At 41.9% G+C, this 25667-nt stretch overlaps 1 protein-coding gene across 2 annotated transcripts; it reads left to right on the top strand.

The window, feature by feature from the left end:
• The first annotated feature begins 1330 nt into the window (after positions 1 to 1330).
• On the top strand, positions 1331 to 24716 carry EIF3L (eukaryotic translation initiation factor 3 subunit L). Of its 2 annotated transcripts, XM_016222556.2 has the most exons (13): positions 1331 to 1412; positions 1901 to 1949; positions 2868 to 3078; positions 5541 to 5620; positions 8255 to 8316; positions 11341 to 11410; positions 11812 to 11885; positions 15835 to 16006; positions 17469 to 17623; positions 18483 to 18653; positions 19505 to 20002; positions 23639 to 23719; positions 24500 to 24716. In XM_016222556.2, exons 1-13 carry the CDS (start codon positions 1380 to 1382, stop codon positions 24536 to 24538), a joined length of 1695 nt encoding a protein of 564 aa, XP_016078042.1. In that variant the 5' UTR covers positions 1331 to 1379; the 3' UTR covers positions 24539 to 24716. The 2 variants fall into 2 exon arrangements, with proteins under 2 accessions (XP_016078042.1, XP_087671046.1); XM_087814920.1 differs by lacking the exons at positions 1331 to 1412; positions 1901 to 1949; positions 5541 to 5620 and having other exon boundaries at positions 2911 to 3078.
• Positions 24717 to 25667: the final 951 nt, after the last annotated feature.

The following is a 25667-nucleotide window of genomic DNA, read 5'->3' on the forward strand; positions in this document are numbered from 1 at the left end:
GCCACTGAGCCCACTTCTGGAATAGAGTCTGGGATGGAGATATGTGGGGAGTCAACAGCATATGGATGATATTGAAGCCTAGTGGACTGGATAAGCCACCCTGGGAGTGAAGGTAGATGGAGAAGAGCCCAAGCCCAGGTGAAGAGGGAGCCCGCTACTCAGTGACTGGAGAGATCAGGAGGAATCAACAGAGGAAAGCGAGGAGCAGCCAGTGAGGAAGGTCTTCTCAGAGCCTTCACTATTCTCTAAGTTAGTGTACATCCTGGGAGAGGTAGAAAGTCATAAATAAATAAAATGTATGTCTGTTATAAAGAAGGGATTCAACTTTCTGGTGACTGAAGCTTTCATGAAAAATAAAGAACAGAAAAATTTAAAATCAAAACTTGGTAGGAAAGAGAATATTTAGAACAAGGAATTACAACACAAGTCATGGGAGAAATCATGCAATTACAAATTGCAGTTTTATTTTGCTTTATTGTTCTTATTTTCAGTGTGGGGTGGGACTCCCAACTTCCCGTGAGGGAGGTCTCAGGTCGGGCGTGGGCTGGGGGCGCAGCCACGGGCCTCCTGGCCCCCACAAGCTGCAACTTTAAAAAACTGACGAGTAGTGTAAACATCACACAATCTAGAAAACTATGAAGTTAATTTTATTAAACACCTCCGTAGTATTTTTTCTATTTTAAGACGAATACGCTTGGATAGCTTCTTTAAAAAAAATATTCTTATTGATTTTTAGAGAGAGGGAGAGAGGGAAAGGGAACCGCCGAGGTTCACGGCAGCACGTGGGCCCCGGGACTCGCTCGGGGCCCTCACACCGGGGCTGGCCTCTTCGCTGCCTGCTGCAGCCTTACCGCCCAACATTGGGAGACGCCTTTTCTCCACGCCCTCCCACTGCATGGGACCAAGGCTCAGCTTTTACACCCAGGAAGTTGAATCTTTTCAGGCCGGAACGTTTGAAGAGAATTGTCGCCGCAGGCAAACCGTTCACACCTAAATCCAACATCAAGTCCTCTGGTATCGGGATCTCCGTTCACGCGAGAAATCGGCCGACGAGGCTGTCAGCCATCTTTTGTGTGGCATTACTTTGGGTTTCTTTGCCCAGTTTATTATGCCGAACTATTTCATGTCCTTATTTATGAATTTACGCAAGTACTTCAGAGTCACCTTCCTTGTAAGGCCTCCATTTAAAGAAAGTTTAGGTGTTTGCCACTTCCGCCCTTCCTAACGTGGCTGTTTCCGGTTGCCGGTGGTCCGGGCAAGGCTTCCGGTTTCCCTGCGCGCCGGAGCAGGGCTGGACTTCCGGCCTCACGACGCAGGCGCACGCGCAGGCGCGGGCCCTCTTTTAGCCCTCTCCGGCAGTGCTCGCGAGCCTCGCAGGCATGTCTTACCCCGCGGATGATTACGAGTCTGAGGTAACCTGGCCCTAAGCGGGTGCTGGGCTCCGCGACGCGGCCTGGGTTCTCGGGATGGTGGGCCCCGCGGTGAAACGGTGTTCGGCCGTGTCTGGGAGCCTCGGCGGATCGCCACCAGCTCCAGGCTGCCGCCCGGCCTGCGCGGCCCACCCTTCCCGGCTCCTCATCGGCCCTGTGGCTGTCCGCCCATTTTCCGTGTCCGGTCCCCTCGTGCTCCCCTTGGGTTCTGTGTTTCTGCCACGGGGCTCAGTCTTGTCAAACCCCGCTGATTCCCACGGTCTCTGTGCTTCGCTCTACCTCACAACACCGTAACGTTGTGTTGTCATTGTCTGTTTAGTCTCTTTTGTCACAAGCACGCGAGTTTCTCAAAGACAGGGACTGGGTTTTATCCAACTTTGTATCCTTAGTACCCTGCTTGGCACATAAGCCCTAGAATGAACATTTTCGATTCACGAATTGGTGACTAGTGCTGTCTTTTTCGTTAACAGACTGCATATGATCCGTATGCGTATCCAGGTGACTATGATATGCACACAGGTGAGACTACGAGTTTGGTTACCCGGGTACTTATAGTGATTGGCCCCTTTATTAGTGTCTTAGAACACGGCTGTCGGGGAACCTGTTTAAAACTGCTTTTTGATGGTCTAGGGTTGGAGTCGGTTATTAGCTTTCAGTAGGAGGGTGGTGTAGAGCCTAATAAACCAAGCTTTTTGCATGGTCCACCTAAAAATCTCAGAAGGGAAGAATTACTATCCTGGCTGTGATTTTTTTTTTTTCCCTCCGGGGGGGGGGGTGTTGTTTAAACTATTAGCTAAAGAAAATCTTGTTATTAAAAATTAAAGTGATTCAAACCAGGCCCAAATGAAACCTTTTTGGAAGGTTTTTGAGGTTTCTAAGTGTCATAGTGACTTGGTTTGACTTAATAAGTGCCATGCTTATTGTGGGTACTTTGTGTGAAGTATTTCATTTAGACCTAACAACAGTTCTGTAAAGCATGTAAATTAATGTCTCTATTTTACAGATGAGAAAACTGAGCACAGAGAAATTTAGTTTTGAACCAAGTTGTATAGGTAGAAAGTGGCAGTAATTTATTCATTCAAATAATGTTAAGTTCTTACTACTTATTCTCCCTTTCCACAGTCTTCCCTCCTGCAACACATAGAACTCTTCTAGGTGCCGAGGGTACATCTGGGTACAAGACAGACAAGGTTCTTTCCCTTGTAAGCATTAGGTTCTAGTGGGAGAAACAGATAATAAATAACTTTAGTGGTAAATGTTTTGAAGAAACGAGCAGTGGGATTGGTAGTGCCTTCGGGAGGATTATATCAGTTTTTAAAAGGGGAATTGTATCCTATTTTATAAGTTATAGTTTAGTTTGGGGGATAGTCTTGCTCTTTTGTTATATATGTGTGTTTGGAATCACTTTGTAAAGTAAGTATTGTATCCGACCTCTAGGAGATCCAAAACAGGACCTGGCTTATGAACGTCAGTATGAGCAGCAGACCTATCAGGTGATCCCCGAAGTGATCAAAAACTTCATCCAGTATTTCCACAAAACCGTCTCAGATTTGATTGACCAGAAGGTGTATGAGCTACAGGCAAGTCGTGTCTCCAGCGATGTCATTGACCAGAAAGTGTATGAGATCCAGGACATCTATGAGAACAGGTATGGGCTGCTGGCCAAAATGATCTCTTTCTGGGTGGGACTGGCTTAGTGTTGCAATCACCAAAAAAGGGGTGCAGTTTAGTCATTTTTCTATAAAGAGAATACTATCTGTGACTCCTTAGGTCTAGGGACATGTTATTTTGTTGGACTCAACCGCTGAGCCATGCCCGGCCGGGCACCCTAGAATTTGTACGAGGCCAAAAATAACATAACTATCAATAATTATAATAGCTATAGTATGTATGATCATTATATAGATCAAGCAATGTTCACAGTGCTTTTCCAGTGTTTACTCATATACCGTTCACAGTAACTCCATGAAGTAGGTACTATTGCTTTCTTCATATTACAGATGAGGAAATAAAACACAGAAAAGGTAAACTGTGCTATATATCTTCTTAGTGCATAACAGGGTTAGCCGAGTTGGAGTGGTTGGTGGTTTCTGGTTTTGAGGGGACTGCTCTTATGTAATGGGCATTAGAGATGAGACAGGTCAGTCAGGGTTGGGATAGTCAGTAAAAGCTTCACCAAGGGAATAGAATTTAAGCAGTTTCTGTAAGGATGGGTAGAAAGCAAGTAGCCAAAGGCCTATTGGGTCAGTGAACAGGGGCCATCTCCTGACCTGTCTTTCCTTCATCCCCTGGGTTTTTCTGGTAGAAATGTATAGACCAGTGCTGTCCAATAGAAATACAATGCTCACCACATGTGTAATTTGAAACTTTTTTATCAGCTACATTAAAAAAATAAAAAAAAATTAGATGAAATTAATCTTAGTAATTTAACATAGCTAAAATATTTCAACATATAATCAGTATTAAACTATTAAGATATATTTTTCTTTGTGCTAAGTCTTTTAAATCCCATATTTTACACTTATAGCACATTTCAATTTGTGTGCAATGGAAATACTTGATCTCTGTTTAGATTTCATAATATTCACAATTAGGAAAACAAATTCACATACCCAGGTTGTTTCAAATATAAAATATATTCCAAAAATGAGAAGTTTTCCAATAATTAAGATAAGTGTTGTGTTTTTTTAAGAAAAATAATTAAAATGAACTAAAAAATTCAGTTCTTTAGTCACATGTGGCCAATGGCTACTCTACTGGACAGTACAGGCAGATATAGACAGTAGTTTAGCCAAGCTACTGGTCGATATTCCCCTAGGAGAATGTGTAGTGAGAATAATGGCTGGCACCTTGGGAAATATGTTTTGAGGGGAGGGCAAAGAAAGAGAAAACAGCAAAGGAGACAGCAGAAAGAAAACTAGATAGTAAGTGAGCAGAGAAGTGTCAGAAAAGTAGGTTGTAAATCAGAAAGAAGTGTCAGAGGAACCAAGGAGAGAAGAGATTTTGAAGCAGGCATGATTAACAGATGTTAAGTGCTCCGGCAAGATTGAAATGAGAAAGGAGCCAGTTGAATTTGACAACTTAGAAGGTACTTGGTAATCTTAGCAAAGTCAGTTTCAGTGGAAGCAGAAGCCAGATAACAGTGGGGTGAGAAATGGGGATTGAGAAAGGGAATTTGTAAGTATAGAGGACTTAATAGGGTTATGGAGACACTTTTCTGTTTTGTTGTGTGTTTTGAAGGGCTACTTGAGCATGTTTCTGTGCTGAACTGAGAGTGGAGAAAAAGAGTCAGGGAAAGTTGAAGCAGCTGCTGAAGTGATTAGGAGAAAGAAAATGAACAGAAACCTCTTGTAGGGCTGTGAAGCATCTTGGACAGCAATGTGTGGGTTGGATGCTCTAGGTCAGTTGTGGCATCAGACTTCAACTGATTTGCTTCCACATTTGGAGAGAGGGAGGAGGGATAGTGCTCTAGGAAGTGAAAATAGTACTGCTAAGGGAGAGGGGTGGGAGAATCTGAAAAGTAGTTCTCAAATCAGGGAATTGCAAGCAGCTGGAGTTCATGATACAGAAGCAGGAGATGATCCTGAAGAGCTTGGTGGGCGCCTAACTGACATAAAAGGAGTGTTTTACTGTACTAAAACACCTGCTGACTGGTCACAAGATAACTCATGTCTGCACTTACGTTAATTTAAGTAATTTTAAACACCTTGCTGACTGGTCACGATGGAAAAGTAGCTGACCGCTCGGGCAAGTTCTGGCTGAAAATAACCAGTCAGCAAGTTAATTAAGAAAGATTGAGGGCAAAAAAAAAGAAAGAAAGATTGAGGTACAGAGTTGAGTTGAGGAAAGTTGTAGACTTGGAAGGCTGTGGCCCTGGCTCTATTTCTGTTGTACTTCTTTCTGATTTACTACCTACTTTCCCGACACTTCTCTGCTCACTTACTATCTAGTTTTCTTCCTGCTGTCTCCTTTGCTGTTTCCTCTTTCTTTGCCCTCCCGCAAAATATACTTCCTAAGGTGCCAGCCAAGGTCCTTATCTATAAAATGTGAGGGCTACCTCTTAGGTCCTTTTTGTTTTCGAGTTCTAGAATTATTCTGCTTGGTTTTCAGCTGGACAAAGCTGACAGAAAGATTCTTCAAGAATACACCTTGGCCTGAGGCTGAAGCCATTGCTCCACAGGTTGGCAACGGTAGGTGTGAGCTCTTTGTCCGGTGTGCTGGATGGGATCCTGTGACGGGGGCTCATTAGAAGCTCAGGATGATCTGTGTCTATTTTGCTCACTATTTTATTTCCTCAGAGCTTGGTACATAGTAGACCCTTAGTAAACAACTTGTTGAATGAAGGCTGAATAAATGAAGAGGGCAGAGCTCTCTCACAAAGTGATGAAAAGCTGAAATTGAGATCTTTTGTCTTGACTTGTTTCCATTTCCCTTTGTAATTTTGGGCGTCACTACAGTGACTTTGGGATGGACTCTCCAGCCTCCCACATTTCACTTTCTGATAGTGTCTTTTATATGCAGTGTGAAGTAGGCGGTTCCAGCTTCATTCTTTTGCTTGTGGCTATCCTGCTGTTTCAGCATCAGTTTAGAAAAGACCAATCTTTCACCACTGAATTGTCTTGGCACAATTGTCGAAACTGGTCATTGTGTAAATGTAAAGGTTTATTTCTGGACTTTGAATTTGATTCCATTGATGTACATTATATACCTAGCCTTAGGCTTGTACTTGTACTACACTGTCTTGATTACTGTAGCTTTGTAGTTAGTTTTGAAATCAAAAGGCATTCTTTTTTAAGATTGTTTTGGTTCTTGTATTTCTATATGAATTTTAGGATCAACTTATCAATGTCTTCAAAAGAGCCAGCTGGGATTTTGCTGGGATTTCATTGAGTTTGAAGACCAATTTGAGAGAGTATTGCTTTTTTTATTTTATTTTTATTTTTTATTTTTATTTTTTCTCTCTTTAGAGTATTTCCATTTTAATACTAAGGCCTCTAGTCTGTGGACACTTTAATTTCTTTTTAGCAATGTTTTGTAGTTTTCAGTGTACACATCTTGCATTTTTTTTATACCTAACCTTTTTTTTTGGAACACTTACTATTAGTGTCATCATCATTACGCCAGTTTAGCACTCACTCTGAAAGAAATGTTATTTCTGTGTTGTTCAGACCTTATCTTCTATTTAATATAGAGCCTATATTATATAGCCTGTTTGCCTATAAAGAATGTAATATGTATATTACGAACATTGGAAGTCTCATTGTATTTTTAAATAGGTGGTAAGGATTCACGGTACTCTAGAGTACAAAAGGAGATTTGGTATAAAAATCCCCCTCCTACTTGTGTCCTCAAGTCTTCGGTTTCTCTCTCTGGTGCCATCTAGTGTATCATTTTTTTGTTTATCCTTCCCATGATACCCTATATGTATACATGCAAATAGGAATATAGTTAACCTTTGAACAATGTCGGGTTTAGGGGTGCTGACCCCCCCAGTCAAATCTGCATATAACTTGATTCCCCAGAAACTTAAGTTGTCCCTCAGTATCTGCAGGGGGTTGGTTCTAGGACCCCTTGCAAATACTAAAGTCCATGGATGCTCAAGTCCCCTATATATCAAATGGCATAAGTCAACGCATATAGTCAATCCTTTGAATTTGTGGACTTCCGACTGCAGTAAAAAACAGTACAGGTATTTACCGAAAAAGTTCCATGTATAAGTGGACTTGCACAGTTCAAACCTGTTGTTCAAAGCTTAACTGTAGCTCTTTGTTCCTTTTTTACATAGACTAAATGTCCCTTTCCATTTCTAAAAAAATTTATGATATTTTTGGAGAGTATTCTGCATCTTCAGCATTCCTAAGACCACTTCTGGGAAGACTCAGTATAGTTGATGATTTGCTGGGAGGACTCACGGTCTGTAGTTGTCCCCACAGCTATCAGGATTTACAGCAAAAGGATACAGAGCCAAAATCAGTGAAGGGAGGAGGTGCATATGCTGAAGTCCAAAGGAAACCAGGCGCAAGCTTCCAACAGTCCACTCCCATGTAGTCACACAGGAGCACTTAATTCCCCAAGCAAAGAATTGTAATGACGTGTAAAAAGTTGTCTAACCAGAGAAACTTATTACAGACTTGGTGACCAGGGATTTTATCGGGGCTGGCCATATAGGCAAACACTCTGCCTAGCATGTACCAAAATTCCAGACTCCCAGAAGGAAAAGTAGGTGTTCAGAATAAACCATATTGTTGGCACAGTTTAGGCACAGCAGAGAGAGCACCCTTATCAGGGTGATGGGAACTCTCCTGAAATGTAGGTTTCCAGATGCCAGCTAAGCTTCAACTAAGTCAGTGATACCCAATCATGTATTTGCATTTTGGTAGGTAGCATCATACTGCTTTTCATGGAGTTGTTACCATTTATTTATATGCTTGTTCATTAAAGCAACTGTATGGCAAAAGTCTGTAAATGGTAAACGGAAATGGGCCTGAATTAGATTAAGATGAGGTTGAAAGAGTAAAATGAGAAATGAATTTTTTTTTAATTGAATTTATTGGGGTAACATTGGTTAGTAACATAAATTTCAGGTGTATGGCTTTATAATATGATACCTGTATAGTCTATTGTGTGGGCAACCACCTGAAGGCTAGTCTCTTTCCCTCGAGAAACAAATTTTCTTGTTGTATGTATTTTTAGGTGTGTTAGAGTTTAACTGTTTAGTCTTTGAAATCACGTTTGTCCCTTTACTGCCCCCAAGGGACTAAAACTGCCAAAATTCCCTGGTTGTTTTGTGGCTTACTAAAGTACCCCTCTGTCATCTCTTTCAGATGCTGTCTTCCTGATTTTGTACAAAGAATTATACTACAGGCACATATATGCCAAAGTCAGTGTGAGTATCTAAACGTTGCTGGCAGTTTTTTAAACTCTCTGCCATTTTGTCCCCGGAACACAGCCACTAGTTTATATATGGTTCAGTGTCCAAGAGTGGTTGGCATGTTTTTTTAAGAAGGGGCAGTAGGATGATTGAGCCTAGAAAGCCAGGCATCTGTTTCAGACCAACTATGACACTGCATGGCCTATACATCATTTTTAACTTTTCCATCCCCAGTTCTCCTTGGCTGGGCACTCATCACTGTGCACTGGGTTATAGGCCACCGTCCTAATAGTGTGTTCCAAGCACCTTGTGCTGCCTCTGCTTGGGATGCCCTTTCCCCTCAGTGCATTGCCACTGAGCCTCCTTCTCTCTGAAAGATAGATAAAACTGTCACTGTTTGCCAGGCACAATGCTGGGCCCTGGCACACATCCATACATCTCTAGTCCTCACAGTGATCCTGCAAAGTAGGCTTTTAAAGAGGTTGCTTTTTCTCAGATTCCCACAGTTAAGTGATAAAACTTGAATCCAGCCCTATCTTTTTTTTTTTTTTACAAAGTTTTTTGTTTCTTTGTTTGCTTTTAATACGTCTTTATTGATTTCAGAGAGAGGAAGGGAGAGGGGGAGAGAGATAGAAACGTCAGTGATGAGAAAGTCGTCCTTGGTTGGCTGCCTCCTGCATGCTCCCTACTGGGGATTGAGCCCAAAACCTGGGCATGTGCCCTGACCGGGAATCGAACCAAGATCTCCTGTATCCTAGGTCGATGCTTAACTGCTGAGCTACGCCCGGCTGGGCTCCAGCCCTATCTTACTGTGACACCAGTTTTCTTTTTACCACACTTCTTCAACTTTGGGCACTTGTTTAATTCTTTCTTCCTAATTTCTAAATTTTAGAGTGCCTGAAGCCTCTTAAAATACCATCTGCACTATTTGCATACACCAGTAACTTAAAAATATCTTAAGCCCCAGTCTCTTTAGATCCAGACTTGTTTATTCAGCTGCTCAACACCTCCACTTGGCTATCTGATAGTTATCCCAAATTTAACATGCCCCAAATTGACTTTTTATTTTCTCTCTAAACTTGTTTATCTCATGTTCATTATCTCAGTAAATGATACCACCAGGCACGCAGTTACTTGGACTGAACATCTTGGTATCGTTCTTGACTTTTCTCTCATTTGACATTAACCTTGCAGCAAATCCTGTTCAGCTGTACCTTCAGCATACTTCTTGAAACCAACTCCTGTCACCACTGCTAGGATCCTAGTTCAAGGCATTAATTATCATCTCATACCTGAACTACTGAGTAGCCGCTCAGCTAGTGTCAGTTTCCACTCTTGCCCACTTAAGTTTATTTTCAGCCTAGTAACCAGCAGGATCCTTTTGAGTCATAGTAACCAGCAGGATCCTTTTGAGACACTCCATTCCTCAGTCCTACCATGACTTCCTATCATACTTAAAATTCCAAGTCTTAGTCAGGGACCTGCTTGAACTCACCCCTGACTCACTTGCCAGTCTCATTTCCTACAACTTTCCCCAGGGTAGCCATACTCTGGCACTTCAGAGCACATATCACTCACTAGCTGACGCTGTTTAATTTCTTTATTTGGTTTTTGTTTGCTTCCAACACTAAAGGGTAAGCTCCACCAGGGCATGGACTTTGTCTTGTTCACTGATCTAATCCGGTGCCCAATCCTTGAGGGTGACACGTTAAGTTGGAGTACATGTATGGGTATGTAAATGAAGGAAACTGGTACCACAATCTCTCCTTAGAAAGTTTCCACCCAAGGATGTCCCAGCTACTCAACTTCTCATCCACCGAGGACCACTTGACCTGACTAGACTCATGCCCTGGCGGGAGCTGCCATCAGCGGTGGTAGCTGGAGGAGTTCCTGTTTCCAAAGTAATACTGGGTGCCTCGTGTTTGTGGCATCCCAATGAGATTTCTGAGTACCTTATCTGAGAAAAAGTGGAGTCCTTTCTACCATTGATGTCGTGGGTCAGGTACTCTGTGGGCTTGGCTGAGAATCTAGCCAGCCTATATAATATGGCTGTTTTGGGAAGACCATGGCATCAGATCACATAGTATAGCTGGTTTTACCATCTCTAACCTTCCCTCTGGTCTGTAGATGAAGATTCAGCAGAAGTTTATTGACCGCATAACCTCTTTGCTAGGTACCAAATGGGACACTTTCACGTACATGACCAGTTTCAAACGGAAGTTTTTCATGGAAAGAGCATTTACTATATTGGGCACTACATAATCTCATTTTACAAAGATGAAACACCTTGTTAGAACGCAGCAGTTAATAAATGGTAGGGCCAAGACTGCAAGACCGTGTTCATTCTACTCTGTTATAAATACATCATTCATTGTGCTTTTCCTCAGCTCAGAAACCTTCATTGGTTCTCAGATGCCTGCAACAGAAAGTCTAGATTGAGGGTCAACAGCCCTCTGTGTAAAGCGCCAGATAGTATATTTTAGACTTTAAGGGCCACAATGAGCTCTGTCGAATTTATTCAACTCTTCCTTTCTAGCAGCCATAGACAATCAGTGGTCATGGCTGTGTTCCAATAAAACTTTTTATTTATGAAAACAGGTGATGGTGGATTTGCTGACCTTCTGGCCTAGATTCTTGTTTGGATCTTAAAGACCTCTTCGTTCCTGACTCAGTGTAGTCCAGTGTAGCCCAGTCTCTTCTTACCTTCAATCCCCACAGTTTTACCTCTGCCTTTGTTAGTACTGTGTTTGCAGAAACACCTTTCCTCCTGTGCTTTGCCAGATGTGTATGCCTGTTCCCTGACATTTGGTTAAGGCGGTTGCCATGAAACCTGACTGTTATAGTCTGATACTCAGTGCCCCTTTGAACTGCTGTAGCACTTACAGTCTTCCCTCTTGCTTGCGTGCTCTTTGCATACTAAGAAGGAGAGAGCAGACATCAGTTCTCCTGTACTTGTTTTCAGCTGTCATAATAGGCCATGAGTAAGTAACATACTTAAATTGATTATCTATGTCCTGATGTCTCTGCTTTCTTTTACAGGGGGGACCTTCCTTGGAGCAGAGGTTTGAATCCTATTATAACTACTGCAATCTCTTCAACTACATCCTTAGTGAGTATGGGGTTTGGCCAAGCAGAGGTGGGTATGATGAGGCCTAGTATTGGCTGTCAGCTCTTTTTAACAGGATTTAATGTGTAGGTGGGAAGGAAGTTATGCCGTGTGATTTACAGTCCTTTTTTAAAAAAATATTTTTTATTGATTTTTGGACAGAGGAAGGAAGGGGGTGAAATATCTGTGTGAGGGGGAAACATTGATCGGCTGCCTCCTGCACTCCTCCTACTGGGGATGAAGGCCAAAACCTTTTGGTATATGGAATGACGCCCAACCAACTAAGCCACATGGTCAGGGCACAGTTTAATCTTTTTAAGAGAGAATTTGCAAAATGTGTTCTGCAGCCTTACCGAGTGGGATAGTCCTTGCTTCTAGTCTGACTTTTCTGTGATCTTCTGCAGATGCTGATGGTCCTGCTCCCCTTGAACTACCCAACCAGTGGCTCTGGGATATCATTGATGAGTTCATCTACCAGGTATCTGGTCAGTCCTTGGCCTAGTTTGAAATAACTTGTCCAAGCAAGAAGTAGCTATTACCATTGCTTGTGTTTAAAAGGTACATAGTATAAAAATAGGCCCATCATAGTGGTGGTGGACTCCTCTGTGTGGTTTTCTCTTTTTTTTTTTTTTAATCTTCACTGGAGGATTTGTTTTTATTGATTTTAGAGAGAGAGAGAGAGAAACATTGATCAGTTGCCTCCCGTACTTGCCCCGACCAGGGATTGAACTTGGAACCTTTTGGTGTATGGGACAATGCTGCAGTCAACTGAGCCACCCGGCCAGGGCATGTCATGGTTTTCTGAAGAGTCACTGAGGCCTAAGAGCTCCAGGTAGGAACTTGAAAGTCAAGAGAGTTGAGCTTTTACCAAGTTCTAACCTGACCTTGAGAGGTGGTGTGGCAGATCTTACAGGCTTTGTGGCTAGGTAAAAATGGGTTCTATTTTTAGAACGCAGATCTTACAGGCTTTGTGGCTAGGTAAAAATGGGTTCTATTCCAGGGTGCCACCTGGCATCTTTGTAACAGTGACATGGTATTTAAGCTTTCCAAGCCTCACTTTCCTTTCCTACAAAACAGAAATGTTCTGTATTCTGATTATGGTAGTGGTTACTTAAGTGTATGCTAGATCAGAATAAAATAGAATATTATCGTCAAAGCGGAAGTCTTACCCACCTCTGAGTGCTATTGTTGAGGTTCCCCTGAGAACTGTGTCTGATGTAAAGTACTGTATAGCAGTGAGGCCCAGGGATAAAAGTTCAACTTCGCTGTTCAGTAGCCCTGGACCTTGGGCAAATTACTAGCCACACTGTGCCTTGGTTTCTCTAAAACAGGGATTGTTGGGAAGATTACTGGTGGGTGGGGGTATGTGTGTATAAGTGCTGAGTGTGGTGCCTGTCACAGAATAATTACTCAGTATATGTTGTCTGGTTGTGGTATCATCATTATTTTTTACCTTCTTTTAGCCCAGTTCTATTCATTAACATATAACATAAATTTAAAAACAAAATAATTGAATTTGGAAAAATATCTGTTTTTCATGTGTCTTATTGGGATAGTATAGCTCACACTGGGTGTATTGGGGGAATCAGTTTCTTGATAAAGATGTCATTTGAGTTCCATGGACCAAAGAGACTTTGTGAGTACAAAGTGCTGCTAAGTGGTGATTGGTGAGCTGAGGAAATCTTTCTAGGGCTCTTCGAGAAAGAGGCTTCCTGCTCAAGGTGAGGCTTTGGTGCCTTTGTGCATTTTAGGCCACAAACCACACCAGCCTTATTTGTCCTCTCTAGCTCCTTGGCTTGTGTCAGCCTTTAATTTGGCACATATATATATAAAACACGTGTATATATACGTATGTATTTTTTAAATTTGGCATGCTTTTAGAAGGTTGGCAGCCCTGTTGACTTGCAGCAAGTCAAGCAGGATCATTTGTGCTAAAGTTCTTCATCCCCCTTAAGACAATCATAATTCCCTCGATTTAGCTGGTGTTCTCTTCCTAAGGGGCTTAAGGTGCTCTCATTTCTAACAAAGACTGGCCAGTGAAGGCCTGGTAGGTAGATGCCAGCCAGGTAGATGCCACACAGGATGGGTGGCTCTTCCCTGCCACCCTCTTTTATTTTTATTGCTACAAGTAGTATACAAATATATTATTACTGCATTTTAAAAAATCTTTTTATTTTTTTTCCTCCAAACTGCACATAAAATGAAAGTGTCTTCCTTGTTTTTGCAAGGGCATCAATTATTGTCTGGCAAGATAGGCCCCACCGTAATGTTTCTCAGACATTTATGTAAATGTGTATATGTGAAAATACGTCATTTTAAAAAATGATATCCTATATTGTGTGTTTTGCTGACTTGGAACACTTTACATGCCTGTATAGAGATTTGCCTTGTTATTCGTGAGTGTACAGACATGAACATATCAGTCCCAATGGGGAACATCTGGGTTTTTGGTTTTCGCTCTTATAAACAGTGAGTCAGTGAGTATCCTTGTGTGTGCCATACGTTAGGTATATCTCTAGGGATCACTAGAAGTAAAATTGTTGGTTGAAATATTTGCTTTTTAAATTTTTAAAAAAATCCTCACCCAAGGACATTTTCATTGATTTTTAGAGAGAGAGAGAAACATGAGAAACCGATATGAGAGAGAAACATCGATTGGTTGCCTTTTGGTGCACAAGACAGTGCTCCTACCAACTGAGCCACACCAGCCAGGGTGTTTTTTAAATTTTTAAAAATCAACTTTATAGAGGCATAATTTACATATAATAGCTGTACAAATTTTAAGTATATAATTGAAACATGACGAGTATACACAACCACAATCAAGATATAGAACATTTCAATCACTCTGTATTTTAGTAAATGGTAATATTGCCCTCCCAAAAGGCTGTATCAAATTATACTACCAAAGCAGCTTTTGGGAGCATGCTTTCTATACTGGATGATATTGATCTGCCTAATTTTTGTCAAGTTGATGGAAAAGAAATAGTAATCTCATTTTAATTTACATTTCTCTGATAACTAAAGAGATTTAAGTATTTTCCATGTTAATAGACCAATCCTGTTTTTCTTTGAAGTGATCATCAGTATCCTTTGCCTATTTTTCTATTAGATTACCTTGTTTTTATTTATGAGAATTTCTTATATATTCTGGATACTATTTATTGTAAGTTTGACAATCTTTTTTTTTTTTTAAATATATCTTTATTGATTTCAGAGAGAGGAAAGGAGAGGGAGAGAGATAGAAACATCAATGATGAGAGTCATTGATTGGCCGCCTCCTGCAGGCCCCCGACTGGGGATCGAGCCCACAACCCGGTCATGTGCCCTGACCGGAAATCAAACCCCAGTCGCCTGGATCCTAGGTCGATGCTCAACCACTGAGCCACGCCTGGCTGGGTGACAATCTTTTACACTCTTAGAGGAAGGTAATACTTTAGAGTTGAAGAACAATCTTAGGTGGCCCTGGCTGGTTTTGCTCAGTGGTTAGAGAGCGTCGGCCCGAGGACGGAAGGGCCTCAGGTTTGACTTCGGTCAAGGGCACATACCTTGGTTGCAGTCTCAACGGGTCAGGGCGCATGTGGGAGGCAACGCACCGATGTGTCTCTCCCACATCGATCGATCTCTCTTTCTCTTCCACTTTCTCTGAAAAGCAATGGAAAAAATATCCTTGGGTGATGATTGAAAAAGAAAAGAACAATCTTGGGCCATCTAGGACTTATAGCCTTTCTAGATCACTGGTTTGCAAACCTAAGTGTATATCAGAATCATCAACCCAGGGTGCTTTTTAAAAATTATGATTGAGCGGGTGGTCTCTTATGCTATTCTCTGGGTGACTGCTGGAGCCAGCCCCATGCTGGTCCGATAGAACCACTGCCTCAAATATATGTGGCATGTCCCCTATGTGTCCCTTACATTTGGCTCTGTGGTTGGTACAGAGAGGACTCAGATTGGATTCCTGTTCCAGGTGAATTGATGGTTAACTCTGATAGGGAAGACACATAGATACCTACCTCATGACCACATCATCATTCATATGCAGAGCCACATAAATAGAAGTGGTTACAGACCACTAGATTCTGGTTGCCAGATTAACTGAATTGTGAAGCTCAGAGGCATTAAATGGCTTTAGGTTGTGTTTAACTCCAAAATGAATGTTTTTTTCCACAAACTACCTCTAATCTTAGAGATTTTTACTTAACTGTGGAAAAACTAATGCTCAGTAATGAACAAAATTCACAGCTTACTAAAAAATGGCTCTGAAAAAGCAAGTCGTGCACAGAGAGGTTTAGCATGAGTAGTAGTAGTCTCACCCTCACCTTTCCCCTGTCCGGAGTCCTGGGCATTGCCTTGTCTTCAGCATTGTGCACTTTGCGCTCACCTTGGATTTTATGCCACTGCTGCATCTTTCCCTTCTTTTGCAACAGTTTCAGTCATTTAGCCAGTACCGCTGTAAGACTGCCAAGAAGTCGGAGGAGGAGATTGAGTTCCTTCGTTCCAATCCCAAAATCTGGAATGTTCACAGTGTCCTCAATGTCCTTCACTCCTTGGTAGACAAGTCCAACATCAACCGGCAGTTGGAGGTGTACACAAGCGGAGGTGAGTGCTGCTTAGCATCTGTTCCACGTGAATAGAGGCCGCAGGAAGTGTGGAGGAGTCACCACCACCTAGGCAATGGGCTGTTCCTCTTTGGTGTTTGGACGCAAACAGTTGCCGAGTGCCGGAGCTGGGGGCTGACAGACTGAACCAGCACTTCTGAGATGTGCATTTGTAAACACTCCTGTTTCTCCAGGGCCTTAAAAGATTAAGCACTTTTCTAACTTTTTGGTGTCAAAACCACTTTTTTTTAACTGAGAAGAGTGGCATTTTTGCAAATCTCTTTAGTGTCTGGCTTTTAGAAGAGAGTGGATTCTCATTTCCATTCCTGTTTTCAATTTGTTGCAATACACTGCTTTGGTTGAAGTATATGAGGGGAGTCTGGCCTCACAATACTTAGTTGGGAAAGGGAGAAGTTTTTAACAGCCTTTTCAGGTGGTGTGGATGTTCTTTGGTACCACAATGAAACTTGACAAATGGTAGTGTTTTACAGGTTAGTTGCAGTAAGGAATCTGAAGCCCTATCATTGAACTTTCACTTTGGTACTAAAATCTATTGGTTTCTCCTGCAGCTTGAATGAGTCTTTTACACATGCATGATTTTGTAAAATACTGGTTCACTGAGTTGTAAAGACTTTTTAAATGTTGACACACTTTGTTACATAATTTTTTTTTGTTATCCAATTCTTTAAAATCACTTTGTTATTTTTGCTATCAACCTCATCAGATTAGTCATTATTTGGAAGCTGTTGAGCTCATAGTGGCACATACAAGTTTTGTAAAAATCTAATTTTTGCTTAAAAGCTTATTTTTTTCTTTGGCAGCAAACACTGTCAATTGCTTACAGTGAAGTGCGACAGGCTGGCTTCATTCATTTTGAGAAAGTGGCTGCTAAATGCCCAAATCTAAATAACCATAATTTGTGTGCCCATTATTTTTTCAAGTAAAGACTGTGTTTTGTGGAAAAGTGGCTAGTTTCTTTTACCGTAAGTGTGTGTTGGTAAAGAATCCAGTGACTATTTGTATAGCTTGGAGACCCTGCCTGATTTATGCCAAGTTGTCAGTAATTTTACCTGGCATTATTTTTGCATCATTGATGCAAATTTCAACTCATTGGGAAAGGCAAATAACATCTTAGTGTTATTAAGAAAGTAGCTTTGACCTCTGGAGCTTCCTGAAAAGAGGGACCTTGATGAGTAACTTATTGATGAGAGGGACCCTCTCATTCTCAGGTGTGTTGGGACCAAGAAATAAAAGAATTGCTACCCTCCACCCAACTGTAGGTAAATTTGAGATTAGCATAAGGCCAGGCATGCTATTTCTTGGTAGTCCTCCGAAGGCCGAGTTCCCTGTGGCAAGAAGCTGGAGAGGCTGGCAGTGAGTGAAGAGTTTACAGAGTGACATTCAAGGCTCAGGCTTGCCTTCCTTCACCTCTCCCTGCTGCAGTGTTAATGTCTTTCTCACAGGGGACCCCGAGAGTGTGGCTGGGGAGTATGGACGGCACTCACTCTACAAGATGCTTGGCTACTTCAGCCTGGTGGGGCTTCTGCGTCTGCACTCCCTGTTGGGGGATTACTACCAGGCCATCAAGGTGTTGGAGAATATCGAGCTGAATAAGAAGGTAATTACCTGTTTCCTCTGCCCATCTTCCCAGAGCCAGAAAGTCTGTCTGCATCTATTAGGACAAATAGGGAGGTGAAAAAGGACTCCTTCCCCAGGCCAGTTGAAAATTGAGAACCAGGAAACAACTGCAATGAAAATCTGAACCTGGGCAAGGTGGTTTCTCTTTGGTGCTTACTTAAAATATTCAGTAGTCTTTTGATTCTGTTTCCAAAACGGAATGATAATGGCAGATTTTTACTATTGAGGTTTCACTAGTCTTTTTTTTTTTCTCTTTCTAATCCTCACCCAAGGATATTTTTCCCATTGCTTTTTCGGGGGGGGGGGGGGGGATGTGCATCAATGTGAGAGAGACACATTGATTGGTTGCCTCCTGCATGTACGGGGATGGAGCCTGCAACCAAGGTATCTGCCCTTGGTCAGAATCGAACCCAGGACCCGTCAGTCCTCGGGCCAAAGCCCTAACCACTGAGTAAAACCGGCTAGGGCAATTTTTACTAGTCTTAATTAAGGTAAGATTTAGTTTTAAGGTGGTATAAATAGTGGTGTAATTAACTGTGGTTGTTTTGCCTAGCCACATAAAAATCGGTACCTTTTTGTTTGACTTATGTGCCTGTCTTCTTATCTATTTGTTCCTTTAGAGAGTTTAGAGCAGAAAGACTTTAGGGTTACCTGGTCTAGTCCCTTTGTTACAACTAAGAAAATGGAGGCCACAGGTCATATAACTTAAGTGGTGAATGGTACAATCTGTGCTCAGAGCCTCTGACTCCAGCTAACACTAGGCCCCACCAACTTTCAGATCCTTTCTGGGGTGAATTGGCCTTGGGCCTCATGGATGCTTCTTCCATCTCCTTCCACAGAGCATGTATTCCCGTGTGCCCGAGTGCCAGGTCACCACATACTATTATGTTGGTTTTGCATATCTGATGATGCGTCGCTACCAGGATGCCATCCGAGTCTTTGCCAACATCCTCCTTTACATCCAGAGAACCAAGAGCATGTTCCAGAGGACCACATACAAGTATGAGATGGTAAGGGGATCTCTAACCACCTGACCCTTTGGCTTCAACCGTTTTTGGTAAACATCATCCAAGTTTTTGCTCTTTTAGTATACTTTTTCAACACAATGATTTCTTTACGGCCAGCCTACTCTAGGAGTTTTTTGTTGTATCTATTAATTCAGATCCTTAACACCTTGATGATAAGGACTATATCTTTTAATACCAGTTTATTTCCCATCAGTGCCTACACTTACTTATTCAGCAACAATTTGCTGAGTGTTCTCTGGGCTGTGGGTGTTTAAAAATGAGTTAGATGTGGATATTGTGCTTAGGCAGTTTTCCATGGGGGAGGATGGGTCCAAGACATGTATAGAATTTGAGGAGCTTTTAGGCAGAGCAAAGCTGTGGGGACTTGGAAGTGTATGGTGATGCAGCAGTAAATAAACCATTTTGGCTGAAGAGCAGGAGATTAGTCCAGTTGGGTATTAGGTTCTGTGGTAACCTTCATTTCCCAGCTGAAGTATTTAGTCTTTATTCTGCAGGCATTGAGGTGCCATCAAAAGTTTCTGGGTGACTTGATTATAACTAGTGTGGGAGGCCTGACCTGCCAGTGGTGAGTGTGGCAGACTGGAGCGACTAAGAGTTACCAGTAAAGAATCCAGGAGACAACTAAGGAGGACCCAGAATTAGGCTGAACTTGAATAGAGTTAGAGGGTGTCTTGGGAGAGACATTGGGAAAGTTAAATGACTGGTGCAAGACAAGGGGAGAAGTCAGACTTCTGTGCAGTGTTCTTGGGAGAATTGTGGGGCCATGTTGGCAGTGGGGACCTCAGAAAGTCCATTTCATTTGACCCTACTCCAATCTCACCCCCAACCCCCAGATTAACAAGCAGAATGAGCAGATGCATGCACTGCTGGCCATCGCTCTCACCATGTACCCCATGCGTATCGACGAGAGCATTCATCTCCAGCTGCGGGAGAAATACGGGGATAAGATGCTACGCATGCAGAAGGGTGACCCACAGGTCTACGAGGAACTTTTCAGCTATTCCTGCCCCAAGTTCCTGTCTCCTGTAGTCCCCAACTATGATAATGTGCACCCCAACTACCACAAGGAACCCTTCTTGCAGCAGCTGAAGGTGTTTTCTGATGAAGTACAGCAGCAGGCCCAGCTCTCAACCATTCGCAGCTTCCTCAAGCTCTACACCACTATGCCTGTGGCCAAGCTGGCCGGCTTCCTGGACCTCACAGAACAGGAGTTCCGTATCCAGCTTCTTGTTTTTAAGCACAAAATGAAGAACCTGGTGTGGACCAGCGGCATCTCCGCTCTAGACGGCGAATTTCAGTCAGCCTCTGAGGTTGACTTCTACATTGATAAGGTATGGCCGCCCCCTGGGCTAGGTTCTCTGGGGCACGCTCTGTTCATCCATAGCAATAAACATTTGTTAAGCTCCCACTGTCTTATAGTCACTGTTCTGGGCATTTGGGATATATTGGTGAACAAAATCAACAAAGATTTCTGCCCTTTTGCTGGCATTCTAGTTTTAAAAAATAGTAAATGTTGTAATTAAGCAAACCATGTAGCAGGTTAGGAGTTGCCAAGTGCTGTGGAGTCAGGGTAGTGGTGGTGGAAAGCATAGGTTGCAGCCCTGTTTGCGTAGTTCAGTTAGAGAGTCGTCCCACCAAGGTTGTGGGTTCAGTCCCGTCAGGGCACATATGAGAATCAACCAATGAATGTGTAAGTAAGTGGAACAACAAATAATGTTTCTCTGTCCTTCCCTCCCTCTCTCCCCCTTACCCCTCCCCCAAATCAATAAAAAAAGTAAATTCTTAAAAAAGAAAAAAAAGCATGAGTTACAGTATTAAATAAGGGGCTCAGTATAGGCTTTGTTGAGAAAGAGAAATTGAAGGTAAGAGTTGAAGCAGGTGAGGAAATGAGCCAAGCAAGTATTTTGTTGAAGAGCATTCCAGAGGGAGCAATTAGAGCAAAGGCCCTGGGGCAGGAGGGAGCCCAGTGTGTTTGAGGGACAGCTGCAGTGTGGCTGAGGTGAAGTTAAAGAAGAAAGGGGGGGGTGTTGTAGACTGTCTGTTGGAAGTACTTAGCAAGTGGGAAGCCATTGTCCTGGCTTGTACCATCCTAGATTAGTGCTGCCTGGTTTTGAACTACTTACCATGGAACGGTACAGTATGTGCTCTTTTTGTGTCTAGCCTTTTTTGCTCAACATTATATTTGAGAGAATCACATCCAGTGTTGTGTGTAGCAGAAATTCATTCATGCTCACTGCTCTGTGATAGTCCAATGCCTATTGCAATTATTGACTGCCATTTTTTCATTCTTGCTGCTAATGGATATTTGGGTGGGTTTTGCTCTTACAAAAAGTACAAATATGGCTTTATGGGGTAGCTATCAATGGATGTTCCATTTATTTTTTTTTTTAAAGCCATATATATACTTGTGAACAATCAATATAGTGGTGGTTTCCTCTCTGGAGGAAAGGAGGGTTGAGGAACAGTATTGGTTTTCACTGTTGGTATTTTAAGTTCAAGTTGGACATTTTAATGTCCTAGTGAGGTGTTTTTTTTTTAAAAGTAAGTTCTTTTGTTTTATTGAGTTTTTTTTAAGACTTAAAATATGCTAAACACCTAGAATTGTTTTTTCTGTGAAATATCACCTCCTGCCTTTGTTTCCCCCATATACATACACTCACAAGTAAAGAAAATGTTCTTTTTCCCCCTATTTTTCCTTTTTGTCTGTTTTTTTTTTTTTTTTCTTTTGTAAAGAAAATGTTCTATTCAGACATATTAGGAACCCTGATAAGGACTTATAACTCTCCGTTAAAATCAGTGGACTGGTGTCTTTCATCTCTTCTAAAATATTCTTAGCCAGTATTCCTTTGATGCTGTTTCTGCTGTTTTCCTCTTTTTGGAGTTTTTATTTAATGTATATAGACCTTGCTCTGTTCTCCATGTCTCTTAAACTCTTCTTTCATCTTTTCGTTTCCTTTATTCTGGCTAATTTTCTTTTGATCGATCATTCTATTCCTAATTAATCTCTTCACCTCTATCTCTTGCTTTCTCTAATTTTTTTCATTTATTCATGGTGCAATGTGTCTTTACGTGCTTGGTGCTTGGTTACGGAGGGTTCATTGTCCTTGAAAACTATTTGTTGGCATTCTTTGAAGGCTAGGATGATATTCATTTCTCTAGAGGATATTTGCTTTTTCCTCTTCAGGGTGCCTGGGGATGTTATTGGTCTGGGACCAACACAGACTGAGCTTACAGCCTGTAGCTCCCTGGACCAGCCAGGCGACAAGAGCAGGCTGCACACTGACTGTCAGGAGAATCACCTTGCATTTCTAATGCCTCAGGGATAGGACTTCCTCTTTTCTTTTCTTCCCCTCCCTGCACTTGGCGAGCGTTCCTTGGTGTCAAGAGTGGGATGGCAGCTCTCTTTTTGGTTTACTTTTAGCAATAGTTCTTTATTTCCTTTTCAACTCTTTGATGCTATAGGGCGATTTAAAAATTTTTATCCTGCATTTTTGGTTGTTTCCAGAAAGTGTGTCGATGTAAACATCATTACTTTTTTGACAGTATTTTTACTGTTAGTATATTCACAGGTTGTGTAACCATCTCCACTATCTAATTCCACAATATTTCCATCACCCCTAAAAGAAACACTCTGCAGTCATTCCCAATTCCTGATTTCCCCTAATCTGTGGCAGATGAGTAATCTGCTTTCTGTCTCTGTGGATTTGTCTACTCCTGATATTTGATATAAATGGAATTGTAAATCATGACCTTTTGGGTTTGACTTCCTTCATCAAGCATATTTTCAAGTTTCATCCAGGTTGTAGCATGTATCAGTACTGTATTCCTTTCTATGGCTGAATAATCCATGTATGACTACATCACTTTTTTTTTTTTCATTTAATGAATAATTGAGTTTTCACTTTTTGGCTGTTGTGGATAATGCTACTATGAATATTTGCTTCCATGTTATTGTGTGAACATATTCTCTTGGGTACACACCTGGTTGTCAGGTCAGTTTGGGTAGTTTGTTTTTGAAAGCTCATCTTGTTAACCCTAATCTTCTTGTTTAGAGTTTATGGCTTTTGGAAGACTTGGTGTTTGTCAGAATTTATCTGTCCTTGACATGAACAGACTCACCAGAAGAAACACATCAGTAGTCAGAGTTTTTCAATGTGTTTTAAATCATACTTTTAAAAATCAAAATTGTCCCCTGTGTTGTCACTTCAACTACCTAAAGTTCTTTTTAGTTTATTCCCAGTGGCTTACATATACACATTCTTTGGTGATATCAGTAACCTGCTACATACCTCTATAATATCTTAGTGACCCAGATGAACTAGTCCTAGATATCTGGATGGTTTTTAATAAAACACTTCTCCCAAGAATTAGCAACTTGGTTATAATTAATAAAATTTTGCTATGAAATTATATTTAGGTTAAATTAATAACTATAATATGAGTCAAAGTCCCTACATGGAAAAGGTTTTAATTGCATTTTTTGTTTTTATTATTGTTTCTCTTCCTGGTTCAGGTTTGTCTTTGGCAAAATGTTGCTTTTTCCCCCCTGGCAGGTGTGTGTGTGTGTGTTTTAATCCTTGACTTGAAAAAAAAAACCCTGTCAAAGATTCAGAAAGTTCTTGGGTCTTAACCTGGATTATGAGGCATTTTACAAGTAAAGTGATGTTCAACAAAATATTTTGAGCTAAAGAACAAAATGTAAAATCTGGGCTAATTTACAATCTGTGTATGAGAATAAAATGCTGTCTTAAATGTTTTATTGCAAAGATTCATGTTTATTGAAAAAGACTAGAAAATAAAAATAGTGAGGTAACAAGAAGAAAATAAAAACCAGTCATCTAACAAGAAAGAGCTGCTATTAACTGGAAAAGCACTTTCTGGGTTTATCTAGCAATTAGCATCATGATTATCTACAAGTCTATAAGTGGCTCCACCTCACTGCTTTTATCTGACTGCCTTTCCCACAGGACATGATCCACATCGCAGACACCAAAGTCGCCAGGCGCTATGGGGATTTTTTCATCCGACAGATTCATAAATTTGAGGAGGTGAGAGGTCTGAGAGAAGGGGGTATGTGGACTGGGAACAGAGGTTAGGAACTGGGTGGGAGTTTTAAATCTTTTTATTCATTTTTATTTCCAAGAAAGCCCAAAACTGACTCTTAAGTTTCTGAGCTAGACTGGCTGGCTGCTTGGGGTTTGGGAAGTGGGGTTGGGCCTGTAGAAGTTGCTGTGTCAGCCTTCTCTGGAGCATCTCTTTCCAAGATCTTCCTCTGCGGGTGGCCAGCAATCCTTCTCTCTCTCCCTAGTATTTCCTAATATGGGTGGATTCACTGCCTGCTCTCACCCATCCCTCCCCATCTGGCAGTTATTCTACAACTTAGACAGGTCTGGCCAGTTCCTGCAGGCAGAGGACAGGGTGCAGCTCTGTTTTGACAGACTTGGTACATTCCGTGTCTTGCCCTAGGAGAGGTCTTGTAGGTCAGGCCAAATACTACAAGGGTATTTGAGTCTCTTTTTGTGCCATAGTTGGAGCCACTGCATCCTGGTGCTTTGAGTCCTCCAGCAGAGGTCACTGCTCTGCTGTGGTAAATGCCGCCAGGCTCCTTCTGCAGGGTAGTAATACAGCCCTGGCAAGTCTAGCCACTCTCAATCCCTTTCCTGTGTATAAAATGGGCAGAGCAATGTAGGGTATTTAACAGAGTAACCCATGCTCACATCAAGTGCTCACACACTCCCCCCCTGACTTAGAGGATGGCCTGGAAGTCTGACCTGATGATCACACACTCCATAGGAAAAGGTTTAACTTTCCTTTTCTTTCTCTTCTAGCTCAATCGAACCCTGAAGAAGATGGGACAGAGACCCTGAGTACATTCACACTCGCATTAGTCAGGAACCTATTTTGATATTGTCATCAGTGGGGAGTGTTTTTGCCACTGTGAAGCCTTTACCTAGCTCAGCCATCACCTGTCAACCAAGTTGAAGTTTATTTGAATCAAGGACTGAAATGTTTTCAATAGGTCTCAGTAAAGGATCTTTGAAGCCAGATTTGTCATCTCATTATTGATGGGGAGCATCTGTGGATGAGGGCAACAGTAGGTAACTTCCCATGTGTCACAGTGCTTTCTCCTGATACATCAGTTGTTGGTGTTTAAATTGAATTCTTTAATCCCTGTATTCTTAAAGCACCGTACAGTTTACAGGACGTTTTGACTTTCAGTATCTTATCTGTACCTCATAGGATTCCTGTAAGCATTAAATGACCTGCCATAATTTGCATGCATGTTAGTGGAAGTGCCACTGAACACCTCCTACTGCCGGGAACTGTGCTAAGAGGAATCCACGTACCTTGCTTATACCTTACAAATCCGGTTTAGCAATAGTAACCCCATTTTGTTGAGGAAACAGACTCATGGAGGTGACTTGATCAAGGTCACGTAATTGTGCTAAAGCCAAGAGTTAGCTCCAAATGACTACATTTCTCTACTGTCTTCTAGCCAGGTCTCATGATTCCTCACACTGGAAACCCTGATTTATGTTGTGTGCAGCCTCTTGCACCCTCAGTGAGCTTGATACTACTACTTACCTGCCGTCACCGTCACAGACAGTCATAGCTGAAGTTTGTCTGTTTTCAGTCTCACTGCCATCCCTCGCTTAAGCACCCGTCTGGAATCTGCCATCTTGGGACTTGTCTAGATGGCATCTTCTGCACCTCAAAACCTAGCAGCCCACACGATTATTAGAGCCAATTTCTAAGCTTTTCTAACAAGGCACAGATGTTTCAGATCTAAGACAGTTGAAAACTTGACTGAAGCTGGTTGTCCCAGGCATGTCACCTGACCTGCCCAGCAAAGATGAAAGGTTCCTGGAGCTGGAGAAACTTTGTATTCAGGAACAGGCCCTCAGGTCTGCACAGGTTAAGCATTATTTCACTCTGGAGACAGACTTGGTATCCTTATTTTGTTGAGGAAAGTGAGGCTTGGAGTAATTAAATAGC

The sequence above is a fragment of the Miniopterus natalensis genome, chromosome 2 (assembly GCF_054644295.1).
Source record: "Miniopterus natalensis isolate mMinNat1 chromosome 2, mMinNat1.hap1, whole genome shotgun sequence".
NCBI lineage: Eukaryota > Metazoa > Chordata > Mammalia > Chiroptera > Miniopteridae > Miniopterus > Miniopterus natalensis.

Coding starts and splice junctions, on each gene's coding strand:
- EIF3L (XM_016222556.2), top strand. CDS start 1,380: ATGTCTTACCCCGCGGATGATTACGAGTCTGAG. Junction 1,413..1,900: donor CGGATGATTACGAGTCTGAG/GTAACCTGGCCC, acceptor TTTCGTTAACAG/ACTGCATATGATCCGTATGC. Junction 5,621..8,254: donor TGCTCCACAGGTTGGCAACG/GTAGGTGTGAGC, acceptor CATCTCTTTCAG/ATGCTGTCTTCCTGATTTTG.